This window comes from Lytechinus pictus, chromosome 8 (assembly GCF_037042905.1).
Source record: "Lytechinus pictus isolate F3 Inbred chromosome 8, Lp3.0, whole genome shotgun sequence".
NCBI lineage: Eukaryota > Metazoa > Echinodermata > Echinoidea > Temnopleuroida > Toxopneustidae > Lytechinus > Lytechinus pictus.
The window spans coordinates 4,625,422-4,645,988 of NC_087252.1; the positions used below are offsets into that span (position 1 = coordinate 4,625,422).

Here is a 20,567-nt window from a genome sequence, read left to right on the forward strand (position 1 = left end):
TATACTTGTAAATTAGTTTTAATAATTTGTATTCTATTGTGGCTATGGCAATGCATAAGAGAATGTACGGGTAACAAATCCAAACTCTAGAAACATTTCATGTAACTAAAGCTTCATCACAATAAAAGAAATATATATTCACCCTTATGGTATGCATAAAGCTATATATATATATAATTATATATAAATAAGATATTTAGAAATTAGATTTACACTCATATATGCTTACTCCACGGAACAGTACATTCCAATATATGCACTAAAAATAACAAAGATAATAATACATATTAATTATAAAATTCTGAGCAGGAAACAAAACCTCGATGTAGCAACCATAAAACGCACTGAAGACAACCAACGGCTAAACAGTTTGAATTTAAAGAAATGTTATCAAATCATTAAGAAATACCTTCTACATACTTCTTCAAACCATCATATTCCAGCAAAGAGAATGGGATTAGTGTAGATATGAATTCCAAATTGATATAAACATCACTTGAACATTTCTGAACATGATAAGAAAAAGAAATGTTTCTTCTGACCAGGGGTATATTTCATATTTTCAGAATAGGTTTTTTTTCCTCTACTGCTCTGCACTCATGTCAATGAATCTTTTAAGAAATCACTAGAAATTTACAGGGTCTCAATCCAAATTTGCAAATGCTTTTTAGCATATTTGAGAACAAAATGCTCTATACAGAGGGAGTGAGGGGGGATTGTACCAAACACCAAATGTACTACATCCAATTTCTTTGGGAATGAAATAGAAACAGCAGTTACTATGTTTTTATTTGGCTGGGGGCAATAGATCAAAACTTTTGTACATGGTTTCCAAATACACTTACAGTCTCACATAATTGAAAATTAGACTGCATCTTTTATGTTACAGGGCCAAGCAGGGATACGTTCTTAAAACCATAGAATGTACAAAGAAATGGACATTTGTGTAATGGTGGATATCAGCATGAGCGGGAAGCTGTTTTATAAAGTTGCTCGTAAAGTTATAAATAACTTTAAAGATGATTCAAACATTTTATCAATTGGATTCTCAAACATTGCAGATTTCTATGGCCAAGGTTTTAACATCACCTTGATGGGTTTGAATTCTTGTTGCCGACAAGCCTTTCAATGCACAGTTCATTATCTTATCATTTTTCAGGTTACAGGAAAGTCAGTCCAATGTTGTAAAAAACACCAGGCAAACATGAAGCATTCCTTTCAGCACAAGTACATATTCAAGTCGTTCACAAAGTCATGGGCAACATACAAATACTTTTATGAACATCCCCAAGAACAAAAAGAACATGATTTCAGTTCATAACATCAAACACCAAAGAACACTTGAGCAAAGATAAAAGTCCCAAATGCTCTTATACATGAAGTACATCACAATAATAAAAAAAACAATCATTTGAATAGCCCTCTGTATTCCATTCACAACAAGTGCACTTAGAACAAAGATCCTAGGAGCACCAAAAGACTGTAGCTTAAGATCGGCCAATGCTACGCAATCCTTGGACAATCGGGGAGCATTTCATTAAACAAAGTCAGTGATTTTCACCGACATATTTGCTCTAAACCAATCAGATGCAAGAATTTCAATAGCTTATAACAAATTCAGTCAGTGTAAATCAATGTCTAGTCTACTCATTTCATGAAAGGCTCCCCATATTGTAGACTGGGGGAAATAAACAGAGTTTAAATTAGAAATGCTCTCCAGGTTTCTCAGGAAAATGGAATTTGAAACAGATTCAGGAATTCTTTTATCTCAATCTAACTGCATTTTTCCAAATTACATCAAAGTCAGATTGTGTTACATGTGGTGGGTGTAACTGACTAGCTGAACCTTGAACCTTACACCCCTTGGAACAAAAAACCCAAAGGAGTTTTTGGGGCAAGAACCACACACTTGGACTCTAAATGAGATTACTTTCAATCAGATGAGAGATGTGGCTGAGGAAGAGATGGAACATTTCTCCCTGGTCTACTCTTGCAACTGATGTTCTCCCGATGATCATTCAACCCAGTCCAATCAGTTTCTACCTTTGCAGACCTTTGCTCAAAAATAGGAAATATCTCACAAATTTCAATGTCTCCAAACAGTGCTTAGGATCATCATTCAGTTCAAATACTGTCCTAGTGATGCTAAAATTGAGTTATTCTTGCAATAATGTTGGAGTGGGGAAGAGAAAGGTCTTCAGGAAGGCTCAAAAAGTTGATTGGGTCTCTGCTCTCCTGATAAATTGGGGAAGGCTATTCCACAGCTTTGGTCCGGAGATGTAGAAGGCTCTATAACCCCAGGTTGCTGAGAGAGTCATAGAGAGATTCATTGATGATAGATATTTCATCTTTCTAGACGAGACCCTCACTGCATGTGAGCCATCAAGATCACATGATAAACTTGAAAAGCATTTCATGAAGAGTTTTTGTCAGTAATTTGCGCTGACTCATTTGCACTCTGCTAATAAGATTGCAAGATTTCAGTAGCTTGTAACAGTTTCCAGTGCAAATCATCGTGAAACGCACTCTTGGTGTCTCCTTGGCAAGACTTTCTCCATAGGACCAAGTCTTGCTCTCTTTCCTCTAGAATGCTAAACACCATTCCTTCTACCGTAATCGGGCTTATCAATCCACCCCATGTCAAACACTTCAAGATAGATAGAACTGATGGTGTTCTCAACTGGACCTGGGGCCCGTTGCAGAAAGTTGCAATCAATCGCAACTTGATTTTCAACCAATCAACAGCATGCATTTGGGTCTTACGATTGATTTTTTGGCTTGCATTTAAACGCAACTCTTTCTGCAACAGGCCCCTGATCATGAAGTCCAAAATCACTTCTGAATCTCCTCTTAAATGAACAATTGTACTCTTGCTATTCAATCACAAGCATAGAATCAAATGAGATAAAACCCATGTGTCCATGGCAGGACCTGTCTATCTATAAGAGGCTATAATTCAGCTCATCCAATGAAGAGGAGTAAGATGTTTTTCTCCCCTACTGGGTGAGTCTCTATCCCTTGGAGCAAACTCAAGGAGGGAGCTGAAGTTTGCTGTATCCGTCTGACCCTCGTTTGATGCCCATGGCTGAGAAACTATCTACCATCTCACTCAGACCATCTCTGCTTCGGTTTCCTCAATGATTGATGACCTTTGACCTGAGAAGATGGACAGAAGGAAAGAAAAAAAGAAAAAGAAATGAAAATTAGATACATGATCATTCAATAAAGATATGTATAAAATAAAAAAATGTATAGGCCCTTATAATTTGTTTTTAATATATCCTAAATTTTACGACAGCAAAAATAGAATACCTAACAACAGCATAAATGGAAAACCTATCTCTTCGAGTACACATTTAGAGACACAATTAATTGTACAATAGCATGAAGATCTGTCTTTTAAATAAATAATTTGTGATCGATATCAGTTTAGTTCCAATTGAATCTATTGCAACTCTTTACAAGAACAGCTCTTGGTGAATTGTTAATCATTGAAAATTTGATTAATAGGAGAATGGGCTACATGGTAATTACAGTAAAATGAACATTAAGAAAAGAAGCAACTGAACACCACACTAATCTAAATTGATTAATTTACAATTACATGAGGTGTACATCTTTATTCTTTTCAACTTTCCCAATGTCTTTTCACTACAGAGAATGAGGTGGAGTTTCATAAAGCTGTTTGTAAAGTGTATGCATGACTACAACATGTTGTAATGAATAGGGGAGGGTGTGTTTCACAAAGGGTTATGTGTGACTTACATTCCTGCTTGAATCCCCTAGACATATATGGTCAAAATTTTATTAGGTTTGTAGGAATTCATCACCCTTTATATTTCAACAAGATAAAAATGGGACATCTCATTCAACACAAGAACAGGGAAGCGTTTTATTAGAAGACTGGTTGGATGTTTTATCCAAAAAGTCCTGTTTTATCAAACAGCTGCCATAGTGACAGTGCTTCTCAGCCAATCAAATTCAAGGAAATTGTTAGATCAGGGGAGTGTTTCATCAAAATTTTTGTCTGACAAGTCATCAGATCTAACAACTTTACATGATTCTGATAGGCTGACAAGCACAATTGCCAATGGTAATTGTCGGATAAAACAGGACTTGGCGATTGAATCAGTCCTGTTATGAAATACTCCCCAGACTAGTCAGAATGTTGATGAGATGCTCGTCCGTGAAGAAGTCATGGGTAAAATCATGCATAACCTATGGACAGCTTCATGAAAGACTACCCTGTACACAGAATATGACTAGAGTTATATATCAACACACACACAACTTGAAAATCTATATATCTACTGAATACAAGAGTGATAATGAATAAAGGAATATAATCAATGTGTTAATGTCTCTAATAACACCATAATACGAAGTGATAAAAGTTAGGAAATAGAACAGTCAAGTTCTTTAGATTTTAAGAATATGGAAATGTGACATGGTAAACTTGGGGACCTTTCATGAAGCATATTTTGATTTTTTTTATATACTGACTATTTGCTCCCAGCCAATGAGAGGTAAGGATTTCAGTAGCTTTTATCGGATCTATGTCAGTGTTTTTTTTTTTTAAACTGAAAAATTGCATCATGAAATGCTCCCCAATATATACATGTATGTTTGAAATGCATTAACACCAGAGAACCCAAGATATAGAAACCACCTCAAACCAAATGATGAAAATAGAGTCTTGCTTTAACACACATCAGGGGTCCGTTTCATAAAACTTGTTACAATTTACAATAACAGTTAAAAGCTACTGAAATCTTTTTTTTTTTATTTATTTATTTATTATTTATTCGGCACTTCAAACATATTTAAGAATTTAAGATAATTTACAAAGCAATATCGAACATTACATAAAATGACAGTATGATAGGCTGAAAGTAATTTGTTTATAGAAACATTACATTTGTTATTGTAACAAGTTTTTATGAAACAGAACCCAGAACTAAGTCTTCTTACTCCCTTATCACACAGGGGTGTACCATAGAAAATGAAATATGTTGGATAAGCACTACCATGCACCATCTTTCTCAAGGGTGAAGGGAAAGAATGAATCAGAGAATTCCAATTTTATTGTGTTATAGAACTAAGCAAAACAGCAGAGAGAGACCAGGGCCCCATAACACAAAGGTTAGCGATTGATCGTACGCTTGATTTTCACGATTGATTGTACATTGTAGTCAATGGAATCAATCGTAGAAAAATGTTCTACAATCATTGCTAAGCTTTGTGTTACGGGCCCCTAGCCCCCGTAACACAAAGATTAGCAATGAATAGCAAACATGAGAAAACACTTCTGATTGGTTCCTGGTCAGTATTTTGCGCCAAATGCGCGTGTAATGTTGATCTTGATTGATCAGTTCATTTAATAGCGATTGATCGCTAATCCTTGTGAACGTTATGGAGCCCCGATTTTTCCATGTCTTTAAAATATTCTATAGAGAGTATGGGGGGAAGATTTGTTATTTTCTAAGCAAAATATTTGGGATTGGAGTGCACAAATATTAGAATAGATTGCATTATTTATAGAAAACCTTGTCGATTGAGATTTTCAACAGTCGACAGACTTCTGAATTAAACCAGAGAGAACAGCACAAGACTATAGAAAAATATTTTGGCAAAAACCAGTCAAACAAAATATTTAAATAGATGAACCATTTCAGTTCCATTTACTTTATGAATATAAAAGTGTTAATAAGGTTTTGAAATTATAGATATTAAGAAACCGACAGCATCACTGCAATACACAACACTACAAGGAAAGAGATGTTTGGGACTACACAAAGTGTTTCTCACGAATGTTAATTCCCAACGTTTTAGATATTTCTCTTGTTAATCAGTCTTTTTTTCATCTTCACCGAATAATATCTCCCTGATATTGTTCCACTCAAAGTAGATGACACTGATTTAAAGTTTTATGAATGGTAATGTCACTACATGTATATTAAGGTCACACAAACACTAAGGATTTGTCTGTATTTAAAGCTAAATTCCAGTTTTGGTAACGATCTCAAAATGACTTTTTACAGAATCCAATATAATGACCACCCAAGTGTCTGTTTGTATGAATTAAAAATATGTGCCAAAGGATTCTGGAAGAAATTGTGTAATTGCTGAGAAATAAGCAAAATAAGCGCGGATTCGGGCACTTCCGTCGGATCTTTATTCCAGCAATAATAATATACTGTCCCACGTGTGCCTATCTGTGTTGGCGATCTTCAGTGTGATCGTTTTTCAGCTTAGATTTTATGATTTCACAGAGTTCAGTTCATGTAACTGTACCAGATCTAGATCCACGATGATATAGTAATATTTAAACTTGGTTTTACAGACTTTCTCACGAAATCAGTGTTTACTGCAACTACTATCATTTAGCTTTAACACTGCAAAGCTCTTTCAAATTACTTTACTATAAATGATGACAAATTTGATTAAAGGCTGTATGTTAGTAGTTGAGTCTTACATATGCATTCCAAGCATCATCAAAGAGGACCCCTGTTTTCATTTCATATCAAAATCATCATTAAGAAAAAAAGTTTGTTAGAGCCAGCATTAGACATTTAATCTAAGACATATTGAAGAAAAAAAAATCACTGTTAGAGTGCACCTGTTTTAATTAATGAAAAAGGGCACAATAAAGCAGATGCAAGCTTGAAAGTTAATAGAGAAAAAAAAATAGAGACACTATTTATATCATCAAAGAGAAAGGAAAGAAAATTTTAATAACTACAAAAAGCACTACAAGAGACAGTAAAGAGCAATTAAATTAATTCATTTAACTAAGCATTTTCTTTCATTGCTATACCCTTAAAGTTTATGTAAGGAAAATACTGAGATTGTTTCAAAAATTGCATTGCCAATTCAAAAATTTGCACGATTTATATTATTTGTTTGTTTGTTTTTCATTTAATGGCAGATATTGATATACAATTTACCCCCTTTAGAATTCTCACATGATTTTTATTTATGGTTCCACATAAAAGTTTATTCGACAAAGTAATGAAATTTTGTCCAAATGGGTGATACGACGGTTTGTATGTAGTACATGTAGATAATACATGAATATGAACTGGTGTATACAATGTATGGAGTATTACACATGAAGTACTGTGTACTATATTTCTGAGATTATGAATAAATACTAATGTATTGATATGCCAATTATAGTCATGTCAAGACTTGATTACCGTAATACTCATTTGGTTCATGAATGTGAATGTGAAAAGAGGCATTGATTTTGCATAGGAAAGCGGGGGGGGGGGGGGGGGGGGTCTCTGAGGCATCTTATCAAATTTCATAGCCGCATCTTTCTTGCAAGAATCCTGCAAGCATCCTTTCATTGCTAATGCTCACATTTCATCACAAGACAAAACAATTAGGAATGCAGGATTCCTGCTGAAAAGACGCTAGCTATACTTATGGCAAGGTGCCTTTACGAGCAGAAACAACAGTTGAGCTAGCCAAAATAGATAACTTTTCATTAAACAACTACGCATATATTTTTTCCCCAAAACCTTATCATTTCATCTGATCTAAACGAACTAATGATACAGTCACATTTCCCTACGGCTGCAGCACAGGAAGTCAAAAATTGCTGTTTTATCCATTTCTATTCAAACCACCTACATGTATGTGTAGCTGGTACAAAAAATGTTAAAACGGCAAAGAAAAAAAGGGGTATAAAGACACATCAAAAGCACTGCACTTCAGAATGAAAGAATCCTGAACTTTCCTATACATGTATGTATTTGTTTCTCTAACATTCGTTTTATTTCATCCCTACAAGCCTATTCATAATCTTGGCACACATTGCTTTGTGAGACATATTTACTTTAGATAATAAAAATAAAATCAAGCTCTTAAACCCGAGGCAGAGATAACTCAGTGTGGGGGTTCATAGAAAAGTGTATTATGTGTATAATATTGTGACCAAGAAGTGTTCATAGTGTTTAACCTGAAGTAAATGAAACTCCACAAATGAACAAAAATAAAATATTAAACTAATTACAGGTAACTTTGCCTATTAAGTCAAATCTTTTGTGACCACCAAAAATTGACAGGAGAAATTTTGATTGATAAGAGGTATACAATAAATGTTTAAAATCATAAGTGTATCGCTTAGAATTGCTTTGACATGGGCAAGTTGACTTAATGAAAGTTTACCAGGAATCGAGTCAAGAGGACTTCCGAAAATGAACAAGTATGGTATCACCCTTTAAAAAAAAAATGCTCACGAAACATGTAAGGAGTTAGGAAAGAAAGGAAGGGATGAATCGTGAGGCAAGGGCAGAGGAAATAATGACAGAACTGCAGAAGACTACAAACAACCAATAGGGAGACTTAACATACTGCATGGCATGGGCATAAAGCAAGTGAAATGCAGCCTTTAGACCCATTCTTGGAATACACGTTTAGCACGAGCAAGAAGGCCTCCTGAGAAAAAAAAAGGAGTTTCAAGGGGAAAAAAGACAAAAACAAATAAATATACGTCTCAATATTAAGAGGAAATTAAAAGACATGGCGTTCAGCACAAAGCAAGCCAGCATATCAAAAACAAAAAAGGCAATGTCAAAAAGTTGGAACTTTTGTAGTATGTTTATCAAGCTAACTTTATAGGTCTCTTGAAGAAATATTAATATTTCAATCAGTTCAACATAATGTCTACTGGTACTTGAATGAGCAAATTCCCTATTAAATATGCTTGGTAACAAATGATGTATCTGGTGAATATAATGTGACTGTTAATATTTGACTTGCATTCGTCAAATAAATCTACTACAAACCATTTCTTCTTATGTTCCAACAGATAATTTGCAATTTCGTAATATTCGGCGAATATAAATTTACTTGCCTTTCTCTCAAAATTCAATTGAATGAATTGATGTAATTGTAAAGCAATGTTTTTTTTCATTATTTTGTACTTATTAATGATTGGTTATTAAATATGAAAAATATTACCATTTACACAAGAGCTTAGTCAAACCTGAGCAAAGCACTGGGAATCAAGTCACTAGCTCAGTACATCAAGAAAATACTTATTGACAAAATAGTACAATGATAAAAATGCTAGCACTTTTAAAATAAGCTGCGCCATGATGCCCTATTAGTGTTGTGCAGTTTGTGTGAACTACTGCTTCTTAGTGTGTTTTTTTTTTTTATGAAAAGCTCTGTTTTGCTGATAAAATGTTGGATCACTTGTGACAAAGTCATGCATTAGTTGCTTTCTCACTAAAGCAAGGAGTGCAGCACATTACCTAGCACATGTATGAGAACCAATGTAGCATCATAAAAAAAAAAGCTGTAACAAAATTGACCATCAGTTGAGTTAAAGGTCTTTCTTTGAAGCTTAACGCATAATAAAATGAGATTTTTTTATTTTTTCAATGTATTGTTTTAATGAGTGCAGGAATCCACACTTAAAAAATTCTTAATTTTCGGATGAATAAGACGATAAAGAAATCAGGCATTTGCTCAGATGTGATAAATAAGTTGGAAAAGGGTTATCACGAGTCCTTAAATAAATGTTAAATAACATGTTTTTTGGACATCATATACTTCTTGTGATTACACACATACATGTAACATTCACACTTAATATCAATCATTGAACAGCCTCCATGATATTAGTCTTTCAATGTTAAATTCCTAAGAAAGTGCACAAGAATACCGATAGTAATAATGCATGTACATGTAGATCGATATGATACTCCGCTTCCCTCAGAAACCAAGAATAAGGGTTGCTCAGTTTAAAATTTGAGTTTAACTCACAGTAAATCTATGATAACATACAATGCTTCTCGTTATCGTTAGAGACATCATCTGAACCTGTCATAATTTAACATTTCAAGCAAAGGTATGAAGGCAGATCAAAATGTTCAATATTCTATTTTGCAATTTCAAGAGCAAGAACTGTTTTCTAATATTATTCATCAACACAGTAGTAATGATAGGAAATGTGAGAAAAATACTTTAATACATTCAAAAGCATACTCATTATAACTTGATCTAATCATATGCTGCCATAATGCACTATAGATAACTATTTATAATCACTATTACACCTGTATGTCAACCATGGACCATGATATTAAGAATATAACTTTGTTGAATAGTCAGTTTTCCGTTGAATAATTAAGTCCTACCTTAACCCATCTAGATTAATGACATGAAATTAAGACAATGAAACCTATCCAAGAACCACATGACTATGCTGAGGAGCTTTCTGCTCTGTAGATGGCGACACAACATTCGCTCCTGCGACAATTGCTCCAAGTATCTGAGGATAAATGTTAGAGCTGTGGCAGGGTTCTCCGTTCAGAATCAATTGTGTAAGAATAAGGTACGGTTGATGTTTGGTTGAATATCTGTGTGTTTACAGTGGAAGCAATTGTCGCAGGAGCAGACGTCATGGATCCTTGTAGAAATAAATATATCTATATCTGTGGAATGAATTTACAAGCAGCAAACAATAAGCCCTAATCATGCAGGAATGGATAATGTTTCCTTATCAATACAAACCTTGTGAATTCCTGTCTCCCGGTCTGCCCGCATCAGTGGTGTCTTCAATCTCCTCTGCAGAGCCGCTGATAAGGACGTCCGAAGAAGCAGAGTCTTCCGAAATGAGACTAACCGGTCGGCTACCACCTTCCCGACTGTCCAGCTGCGTCTGCTCGGAGACCGTCGTCAAGTCTGTTGTCGGGATCACGTCCGTCTTGATGGTCTGTAGCTTTTGCTCTTCCTCTGGAGTAAGCTCAACGTTGTCTTGGGTCTTTTCCTCTATGCTTGAGACAATGTCTTCGGCGTTGGGGATATCATTGTCCACAACTTCAATCAGGCACGGGTGGGAGCCTGGCTCCTCTTTGGTGGAAGATTCTAACTCATCAAGGGTTTGATGTTCATCAGATGCTTCAAGTTCTTGAGTTGTAATATTAGCATCACCTAATGACGAATCCTTAGTGTCAGCATCTACAGTCACTGGTGCTTTCTCAGTCTCACCTTCTTCACTTATCGTATCATCTTGGCTGACTGACTCAGTACTTACATTAGGGTTACTGTTAACGTCTACTACCGCGTTTAAATTTTGCACTTCAGAATTTGCTTCATCTCTGACCACGTCCACATTATTCTCCTCCTCGGCACATTCATCCTCCACCCCAACACCCACCTTCTCGTTACCATTTTCATAGTCTTGATTTGATTCGCTAATCTTGAGTTCCTCAAGTCCATTTGCGATATCCTCAGTGACTAAGGCCTCCGGTACACACACAGATGTCTCCTCGTCTTCAGTTCTTTCACTGGGTAACCCAGCGGCAGACTGCAACTCCAGGAGCTGCTCGTTCACTACCGGTTTCACTACCTGAGTGTCCGCATGGAAGATCTCCGGCTGTACCATCTCGTTGGGCGTCACCGGAACATCGGAATCCTGCTCATTCAAACTCTTATTCTCATCATCCACAACGACCGTCGCTTCCTCCGGGTCCGACGACTCAACCGTTTTAGAATCCTCCGACTCGGTAGCACTCGAATCGCCAGAGTAAGATTGCCGATTCTGTTGTTTGTCAGTCATTAGTCTGTCCTCATTGACAGTATTTGGGATAGAGTCTACTGATCCAGGGTTATTCTGGAGAGGGTCGGGTTGTAGGTTACCCAGTTCATGTTTCATGACTGTTAGTTCTCCTGTTAACTGTCTCCTTTCAGCTTTCAACTCATCATAATCTGACTGCAAGTTGCTGTTCTCCTCCTTCATTTTCTTCATTTCAAGTTCCTCTAAATGACGCTTCTCCTGTTTTAAAGAAAAATATCAAAGATTTGTAGGATATGATAATTTATAGAAAACAGTTCATGAAAATCCCTCAAAACTTTTTTTTTCCCCTTCCTCCTCCTCATTTTCATTCTTACAAAGGGATACTGACTCTTGAGCCATGATGGCCCTCCCTCCTTCCACTTCTTTCCGTCTTGAGCATCTCATTGTCCAGACGAACCTTACCTCGTTCCTTCTTCACCATATCTTTCCATGTAATTTGTGGTCTTTCATCTTCTCTTATGCCACTCATTTCCTGATCCCAAGCTCTTGTCACAGGTTCATCAACCCCCTTTTCTTTACCACACCTAAAATAATGTTCAAAAATTATTTTCCTTCATATATTCATGTCCTTTTAATATGAAACTGAATGGGTAACTACTTACGTTGAGTTCAGCAAGTTGCTTTGCCAATAGGTTCAGGGCCTTCACTAGGAGAGCATTCTCTGTTGACTCCCCAACAGCTTCATCTGAACAAAAAGGTAAAAAAAAAATCAGATACAAAGTGTTAAATGTGTTAAGTGTAATGTATTTATTACAGTAATGGAATGAAGTGATCAAACACTATTGATGAAGATTTCACAATAAGTGACCACAAAGTATTTTGGAGGTGATGTGGTGTAGTAGTTAAGGTCCTTGACTCTTAAACTAAGGGTCGAGGGTTTGAATCCAACATGGCTGTTGGCACTATTGTCCTTTGGCAAGGCACTCATTCACATTTGTCACCTCATCCCAGATGTTAAATGGGTGCCCGGAAGGATGCAAACGTCAATGTGATTAGATTGACATGTATGCACTGGTAAAAATGATTGCCGGCCTGGATACTCCCCAAGGAGTGGAGATGGTGCACTTTATGTGTGGAAAAATGATGGATCCTATGACCAGGGTGATAATAATTACAAAGTAAAGTGCTTAGAAACACAAAATATGAAGCACTACATAAATGTAACTCATATTATTCATTTATTATTGCAGCCTTTCATTCACCTCCCTCCCTAACACAGTGAGCCACTGCAGTTTTTTCGCCCTTTTTTCGCCGTTTTGTGTGTTATAACCTATGGGAAATTCAAAGTTGCAGTTTTTTCGCCGTTTTGAAAACGGCTAGAAAAGGGCGAAGAAAGGGAGAATTTTTGGAGAAAAAACGGCCAAAAAACGGCTACATTAGGTTTCCTATGTAAACCTTGAATTATTATGGAGTGCCATCATTGTTCAATATAAGCGGAGCTATTGATTTCCCCATGAAAACGGCGAGAAAACTGCGAATGTTAAGGACAAGGATCCTGTTAGAGGAGTGAAGATACTGAGAGAAAACGGCTAATAAACGGAGACAAAAGGGCGAGAAAATGGAGACAAAAGGGCGAATGGGTAGTAAGGCGTGTGTTGCATAAAACGGAGAGAAAAGGGCGAATGGGTAGTAAGGCGTGCAGTGCATAAACGGAGAGAAAAGGGTGAATGGGTCCCAAGGAGTGCATTGCAAGAAACGGAGAGAAAATGGCGGGAAAACAGAGAGAAAAGGGAAAAAAAACAGAGAGAAAGGGCAGATGAGTAGTAAGAGGTGAGAGCATGAAACAAAGAAAAAAAAAAGGTTAGAAAAAAAAAGAAAAGGGCGAATGGGTAGTACGAAGTGCATTGCATAAATCAGAGAAAAGGGGCAAGAAAACTGAGACGAAATGGCGAATTAGTAAGAAGTGCATTGCATAAAATTGCTTTAAAAATGTGAAAAAGTGTGATATGCATTGAGAAAAAGCAACTAGAAAACGTAGAATATATATTTGCAATATTTCTATAACCTTAAGATTTTCTTAAGAACTCCTTTTGGAAATAAGCTCTAGTTTTCATGGGTAATATTTAATAATAATTCTCATTTTCATTCATGTAAAAAAAAAATTGTTATTTTACTTTCGGGGGGGGGGGGGGGGGGGGGGGTTAGGCCTTCTTTCATAAATCTTATTTACATATTGTATAGGCCTACTACATTAATTGTTTTATTTCAACATTTTTTATATTTCATGTGGACTTATGTGAAAATAAAATTTAATTGAATTGGATTGACACTTCTTTGAATACTTCATTCTTTACTGTTATTTTCTCTTCTTCATGGGCGGGAACTCGAGGGGGACGCGTCCCTCACTTTTTGGAAAGGGGGGCATAATATCAAATCCCCCTCTTTGTGATCTTTTATGATGGAGAACAATAAATCATTTAAAGTCGAATGTAGTTAAAGAGCTTAAATTTGCCCTATTTACTAAAAAATGCAAAATTTCTCGCGCCGAATATTGGCACGCAGGTTGTCTGGGACATAATCTACAAAATTGTATCGTAATTTATTTCATGCAACTCCCTTCAAAGCTCAGAATGTTCTATGTTTCTATGGTATAAGAACTCTTTGTGTACATGAACAAAATTGCGATATCAGATCAATTTCTTATGTCTTATATCGTTTTTTTGCAATTTCTTATGTATTTCTTTGTTTTTTACATTTTGTGTTTCATTATTTTTTCAATTAAATTTGTTTGGGACTCTTCTGATATCATAAACAGCATTACATCTAGACCAGCAAAATAATCATACATTTATGTTTTTTGTTGAAAACACAATTTGCATTGACTTTGTACACGAAATCACATTTTTGAGCAATTTTGGGTGTGACATGTACTTATATAATAACCGCATACACGGGTGACGCAAAACTGGTCTAAAAAGTTGCGCAAGACTTGAAAGTAAAAATTTAGCGAGCGGCGAAAATTTTGCACGAATCGTTGAGGGGGGGGGCGGCCTAGATAGGTTTAATGGATTATTCTCTGATACCAATGACCAGTGGAGGACTGTGACCCAGAGGAGACAAAGCATTGGAGGGGCACAGCATTGTTCACAAACAATACAGTGCCCCTCCCATGCTTTGTCTCCTCGATCCGGGTCACGGTCCGCCACTGCCAATGACTTTTAAATGTATTACAAATTTAATTATGAACCAATAAAATCCTTCGAATAAACTGGCGTAAAGGGATGGGGCACATCCAAGAATCTGTATGGAAGTGGGCAGGGGCGGATCCAGGATCTTCCAAAAGGGAGGAGGGGGAATCTTTCGGGGGAAAATTTTGACAAGCCAAAAAAAAAAGTCTTCAATTCTAAAGGGGGGGGGGGGGCACATCTTGCTTTCAAATGGCAATTTTACTTTACAAATTTTAATTGTCCTTATCAAAAAAAGGGGGGGCACGTGTCCCCTGTGCCCCCCATGGATTCGCGCATGTAAGTGGGGGTATTTTGTACAAATATATATAGCCATACCCTCGCAAGTTAAGTGTACGATGAGTTACTGATGACATTGACCAAATCAATGTCGTTAATGAAACACAGAGGCAAATAAGGGCAGCAATATTAATTCCCACATACTTAATTTATTTCATCTGCTTATTATACTTAAAGGGAACTGTATATCACATCCTATAATAAATATTACATTTATGAATTTGGCTCAGAATTTTGAATGTTGCAACTTTCTCCAGTGGTTCTCTATTGCGTTTTCTGTCCTTTCACCTACGAACACACTGACCCCTCTTAAAAACTTCACCCCCGGTATGCACTTGCCTCCCACTTGGTATTTTGCCATTTTATGTTAATTCAAATACTCGCATGATAATATGCAGAAAGGCACTTTTCATGTTTCTGATGCTGCAGTCACATTTCCCCTACCGCGGCGTACGGCGAGTAAAAAAAAACAGCCGTTTTATTAATGTGTAGGTGGTACAAAAAAGTCTTAACGGATGTTTTCGACCCGCCGTAAGGGAAATGTGACTGGGCCATTGGTCATTTAAGCAGTATCCAACAAACCACTTTGATATACTTTGATTACTTGGGGGAGGCATACATCAGCCTCCATGATGTCATGAGCTGGTTCGATCTCGTTGGTGTATTGGTCAAAACTGTGTTTTATAGTGTTAAAGACCCCAATGCACTTGAGCTCCTTCATTTTATTTAGGAAAGATAACTCTTAAAATGTATAAAAGAAGCTTTGGAGTGAATGCCCTAGCTGTCGCGACTTGAATGGGGTCAATTAATTACACCGTCTCGCACCTTTTGTGAACAATGGATGAAGGTGTGAAAATTGCGGTTAACACCTAACAATAGGAAGAATCTGTTTCAACTTAAAGTTACGCCACATATCGAAAACTTGTACGCAGTGTACCGGACATGTAAAAACATAGCAGACGACGTTTGCAGACCTCGCGATCATCGTATGACTAGTGGTGCGGAATGTTCCATTGCGGCTTTATGGGTGAAATAGCATTACAGAGGGATAAAATGTATACACAGATAATGTTTCAGCGTTGATTCGCAATATTTTGAGTCAATTTTCATGAATTATCGTTGTTTGAACATTTAAACATCATTATAAAATGAAAGAAATAAGCAAAACTTAATTTTCAGACTTAGCTATGCAGTGGTAAGCTAGGATGCACCCCTCGTATACATAATGGACCCGTCACGAGTGTAGGTTTGCTCTTCGGACATCACTATCACAAAGAAAATCTCCTCTGATTTGATGATAAAAGTGCCCTATTTCCTTATTAACCAATCTCCATGGTTCTTTCATGAGTATTTGCCTTACAATGTGCCCTTTATTGTAATCTGGGCGGAAATTCATGATACCACCACCCACCGATGTGACGAGGGATATAATCCACCCGGGTACTATAAAAATGTCCCCCAAACCCATTATCCCAATACATATTCCTGACTATGGATGGTTTTTAGTGATTTTAATGTAATAAAGTGCCATATTTCCCACCAATTGAATGTAAAGAAAATTATGGTCATCTGATAGAAGAAGTTGTTACCATTCATTTCAGGGAGGCGGAAATTCTATCTGAATCAACGCTTGTCCTTGGTACACATTTGTTTGTGAAAAAAGGGTATAATGCAAGGGAATTCTGCGTGTTATAAGGGTGCGCGCGTGCAGCGAGGACCTTCTGTCCGCTAGTTTTCCATATGTGATCTCTTGTGATCTCTTGTTGTGTTTCTTCAACCCGGATGAATCCCCCAAACCACATTGTCCAATCCCTGACCTACTACAATAGTCAGCGTTTGTGAAAATGGAATGATAATCGAGGATGATAGTGTATTTGTGATGTAAATAATGATGTTGGTGATAATGAAGGGGGATGAAGAGGAAGAAGAGGACGAGAATGATGGTGGTGGTAATGATTTTGATGCGGTGATGATGGCGATAACATAATTATTTTTTTTCTTAATAAACGTATTATGTGTGTAAATTTATTTTAAAAAAAAAAGAAATTTTCTTTGTAAGAATGTGGATAAGATGCATATTATTTTATATTATCTTTGTTTTTTCTCTCTGATATTTGTGTTTGATTTGTCTCTATTGTTCTGATTATATATGCATGTATATATATCGTGATTTCGTTAATACCTTTGTTAATTCAATAAAACACATAAATTATATATGATACAGTGATTATACAATGAGCGTTATGGTTAACGATTTTGCACAAGCTGGTTATCAAAATGACGCTAGACGATTTTGGTAATAAGACCCACGTGGATTTAGACGAATTGGCATAACATGTACAATGAATCAATTGTAGCTAACTCAATAAAGTATCCAAGCACATAGGGCTTAATGTGACATATGGAAAGTACTCAATAGATCTTTCATTAGAAAAACAAAATCGAGAAAAGATCCCTGTCGTGAGGTAATAGCTTTACTCAAGTGATTGTCATGTAGACCTCTATATATAACTATAATGTATTTTATTTGTTTTGAACCATCTCTAATCATTGCTTTGGTTTTTAATCAATTATTTTTAATGTTTACAAGCTTTATACTTTTTAATATGTTCGGTAATATGTTACTGAATAGCATATTCAATGAGTATTACGTCGTTATAATCATCATATTCTTTAAATATAGTGAAAAAACTGGGAGCTTTATAACAATGCCAGTCACTTATTCGTTTTGTTGACGAAGGAATGTTTTGAAAGAAAAGTTGACCATGAGGCCGTTGTCTTTTGCTTTCTTGGTCAAGCTTTGATCTGTAAGAAGATCTTTGTCAGGACTGTATGAATTAAAGCAATAAAGTGTAATATTATCCTTCTATAATAATACAATAATATATGAATTAGAATAAGTATGGCACGAGTAGAACAACAATTTCTCAAGTAAAACTTATATTATTAATGATAATGTCGATAAAAACAACGATTACAACAAAATCATTAACTTTTATATGTACTGATAAGTAATTGAAAGCCAGTATATATATAGGTTCCTCTCTAGCCATCTTTATGTATTGTGCTTTTAATTGCAGATGCTAATTGCCCCGGTAGTTGCGTGCATGTCTTCTCCAAGAGAGCTTGTACATATAGCTTACAGGTGACATGCACGCAACTGAACACTTAAACAAAGTAAGAGCAATTAAACAATACATGTATACCTGTTCCATTACTGAATTTTTAAGTTAACAGAATTTGAGGAGACAATTTCCGAACTCCTTTATGCAGCATCTAAGTTCCCTTACATTAGTTACCATGTATTTAATTCCTTGATCATGGTCATATGATAAAACTCAAGCATCGCTTAATCTTCAAGGCTTCTGACAAAAAAAAAAATACTTGACGAATCAATGACAATTTACTTGTTACAAACATGTATCAATCGGCGCCTTATTGGCTTCATGAAGAGTGCCAATGTAGCTGATGTGATATTTATTGATAAATAGATTATCTAACGAAAATATCATTACAGCATCTAAGTTTTCAAATGGTATGAAATGCTACGGGTGTCTTCTCGTTTACATCAAACGTTAAGATAAAAAAGTCTTAATGTTTGCTCGCTCACAACTTAAAAAAAAAAAAATTTGCCCGATATGCCATATTTAGCCCCTTCAAAATCTTTGGCTCATTACGCCACTGATATGTTTCGTCACATGCACTTCTATGCAAATGCTAATATACTAAACGTTGTGAGCGAGGAAGCCTTAAAAAAAATTCGATATTTTCATTTTAAAAAGATCAAATTTTGTAAAGTAGATTTTGACATAAATGTATTTAGAAAATGATATATTTCACCTTTCTCTCTTTTCTTTTCTTTTCTTTCCTTTTTTAGTCGTCATTTTAAGGGGAAGCGCCCCCAAGTCCCCCATATGTGCACTTCTACCAATAGCATTATGTTGTTGTTATTATTTGATGAATAATTTTCGTAGAAACGACTGGCTCAGAAAACTATTAAACACAGCCTTTCATGAAAAGCTCCCCCAGTTGTCCCAAGAAGGTGTGTTTATTTGATTCCCCTCCCTCAACCCACCCTTTCGAGAAAAGCTATCCTGGTTTTCTCGAAAGGGTGCGGCCATCACCGCTCCGAAAAAGCAAACGATTGTAACAAGCCCAAGAAGATATAGAAAAAAAATACAGGAGAGTAGAGTATACTGCATACATTTAGCACTTTGCAACATCTTTCCAAAAGAAAATTTATGAAAAAATCATATTTACTAAGTATCTATTTTCTAAAGATAACAAACAAATGGTGAAAATTAGTTAATTACAGATTTTTGTTAATTCTCTTATGACAGCAGAAAACACATGTTTGGTATCAAACCACAAGTGACAAATCATTTCACATGCGAAGAGGGGCGCAATCGGAAGCTGAGAAGTTTTTTTTTTCAGATATAGGCCTATTGATTTCAGCCATTTTAAAATCTTAATATTTAGTAGGTATTCGTCATTACTTTATGGTGGAAGTTTGATGAATTTTAAGAAAGGTTTGATATGATTGAAAAAATGAAGATTGTTCGGTATATTCACCACCATACATTACCGTACATGTTATTCCAAGTTGTCACAATTGTCACTCATGCACCCGCTTGTGTGGTACAACATTATTTGCTGATTTGTACTTGTTTAGTCTTATTTATTATTACTTTTGTGCCTTTTGCCATTTGTTAGCTGTTTCCGCAAGGGAGACATTCGCCCTTTATTAGCCATTTTGTAGCCGTTTCCCACAAGGGAGGTATTCGCCCTTTATTAGCCGTTTTGTAGCCGTTTTCCACAAGGAAGGTATTCGCCATTTATTAGCCGTTTTGTAGCCGTTTTCCACGAGGGAAGTACTCGCCCTTTATTCGCCGTTTTGTAGCCGTTTTCCCGAATGGAGATATTCGCTATTTTATTCTGATGAAAATCATTGTTGGATACAGTTAGCTTTCCATAGTCGGTACACTTTTTTTGTCGCCGTTTTTTTGCCGTTTTCTAGCCCTTTTCTAGCCGTTTCCTGTGGGGGAAAAAGGGAGAAAAAAGGGAGAAAAAACGGCAAAAAAACGGCGAATCGCCCAAACCAGTCTGGCTCACTGTGTAAAGAACACTCACCTAGTACTGGTATTGATCTATTAACAATGTGAAGTGAACTTTGAAGTCTCTCTGAGATAGAGGCTTCCTCACCAGGTACCTGGATATTAAAAAAAAAACAATGATTGAGAGAAAAAAAGCAAGAGTTAATTACACAGGTTTTGAAGATAAGATGGCTACAAATACTGACAAACAAGGAAGTGCAAGAAATAAGGGGGATCAATGACATAAACATATGAATAAGGTGAGGATGGATGGGTCACATACATGTACTAGACAAAGACAGCACTAATATAGAGATGAAGACCTAAAGGGACACGGCGGAAAACTATTGAAGAGGAGATGAAGCCAATAAACCAAACCTGGACTGGGCTGGGGACACTTGCTCAGTACAGAGG

The 20,567-nt window shown here is 36.2% G+C and overlaps 1 protein-coding gene across 1 annotated transcript in view; it reads right to left on the reverse strand.

Annotated features, from left to right (window-relative positions):
* Nucleotides 1-1,029: 1,029 nt before the first annotated feature.
* The window catches only part of LOC129266447 (rho guanine nucleotide exchange factor 12-like), a 116,635-nt gene continuing 97,097 nt past the window's right edge, over nucleotides 1,030-20,567 (reverse strand). Inside the window, exons 36-39 of the mRNA XM_064103408.1 lie at nucleotides 20,191-20,269; nucleotides 12,199-12,281; nucleotides 10,531-11,794; nucleotides 1,030-3,156 (exon numbers count right to left, since the gene is read on the reverse strand). Of these exons, the coding sequence (XP_063959478.1) occupies nucleotides 3,110-3,156; nucleotides 10,531-11,794; nucleotides 12,199-12,281; nucleotides 20,191-20,269 (1,473 nt within the window). The 3' untranslated portion in view covers nucleotides 1,030-3,109. The remainder of the gene's footprint in view (nucleotides 3,157-10,530; nucleotides 11,795-12,198; nucleotides 12,282-20,190; nucleotides 20,270-20,567) is intronic.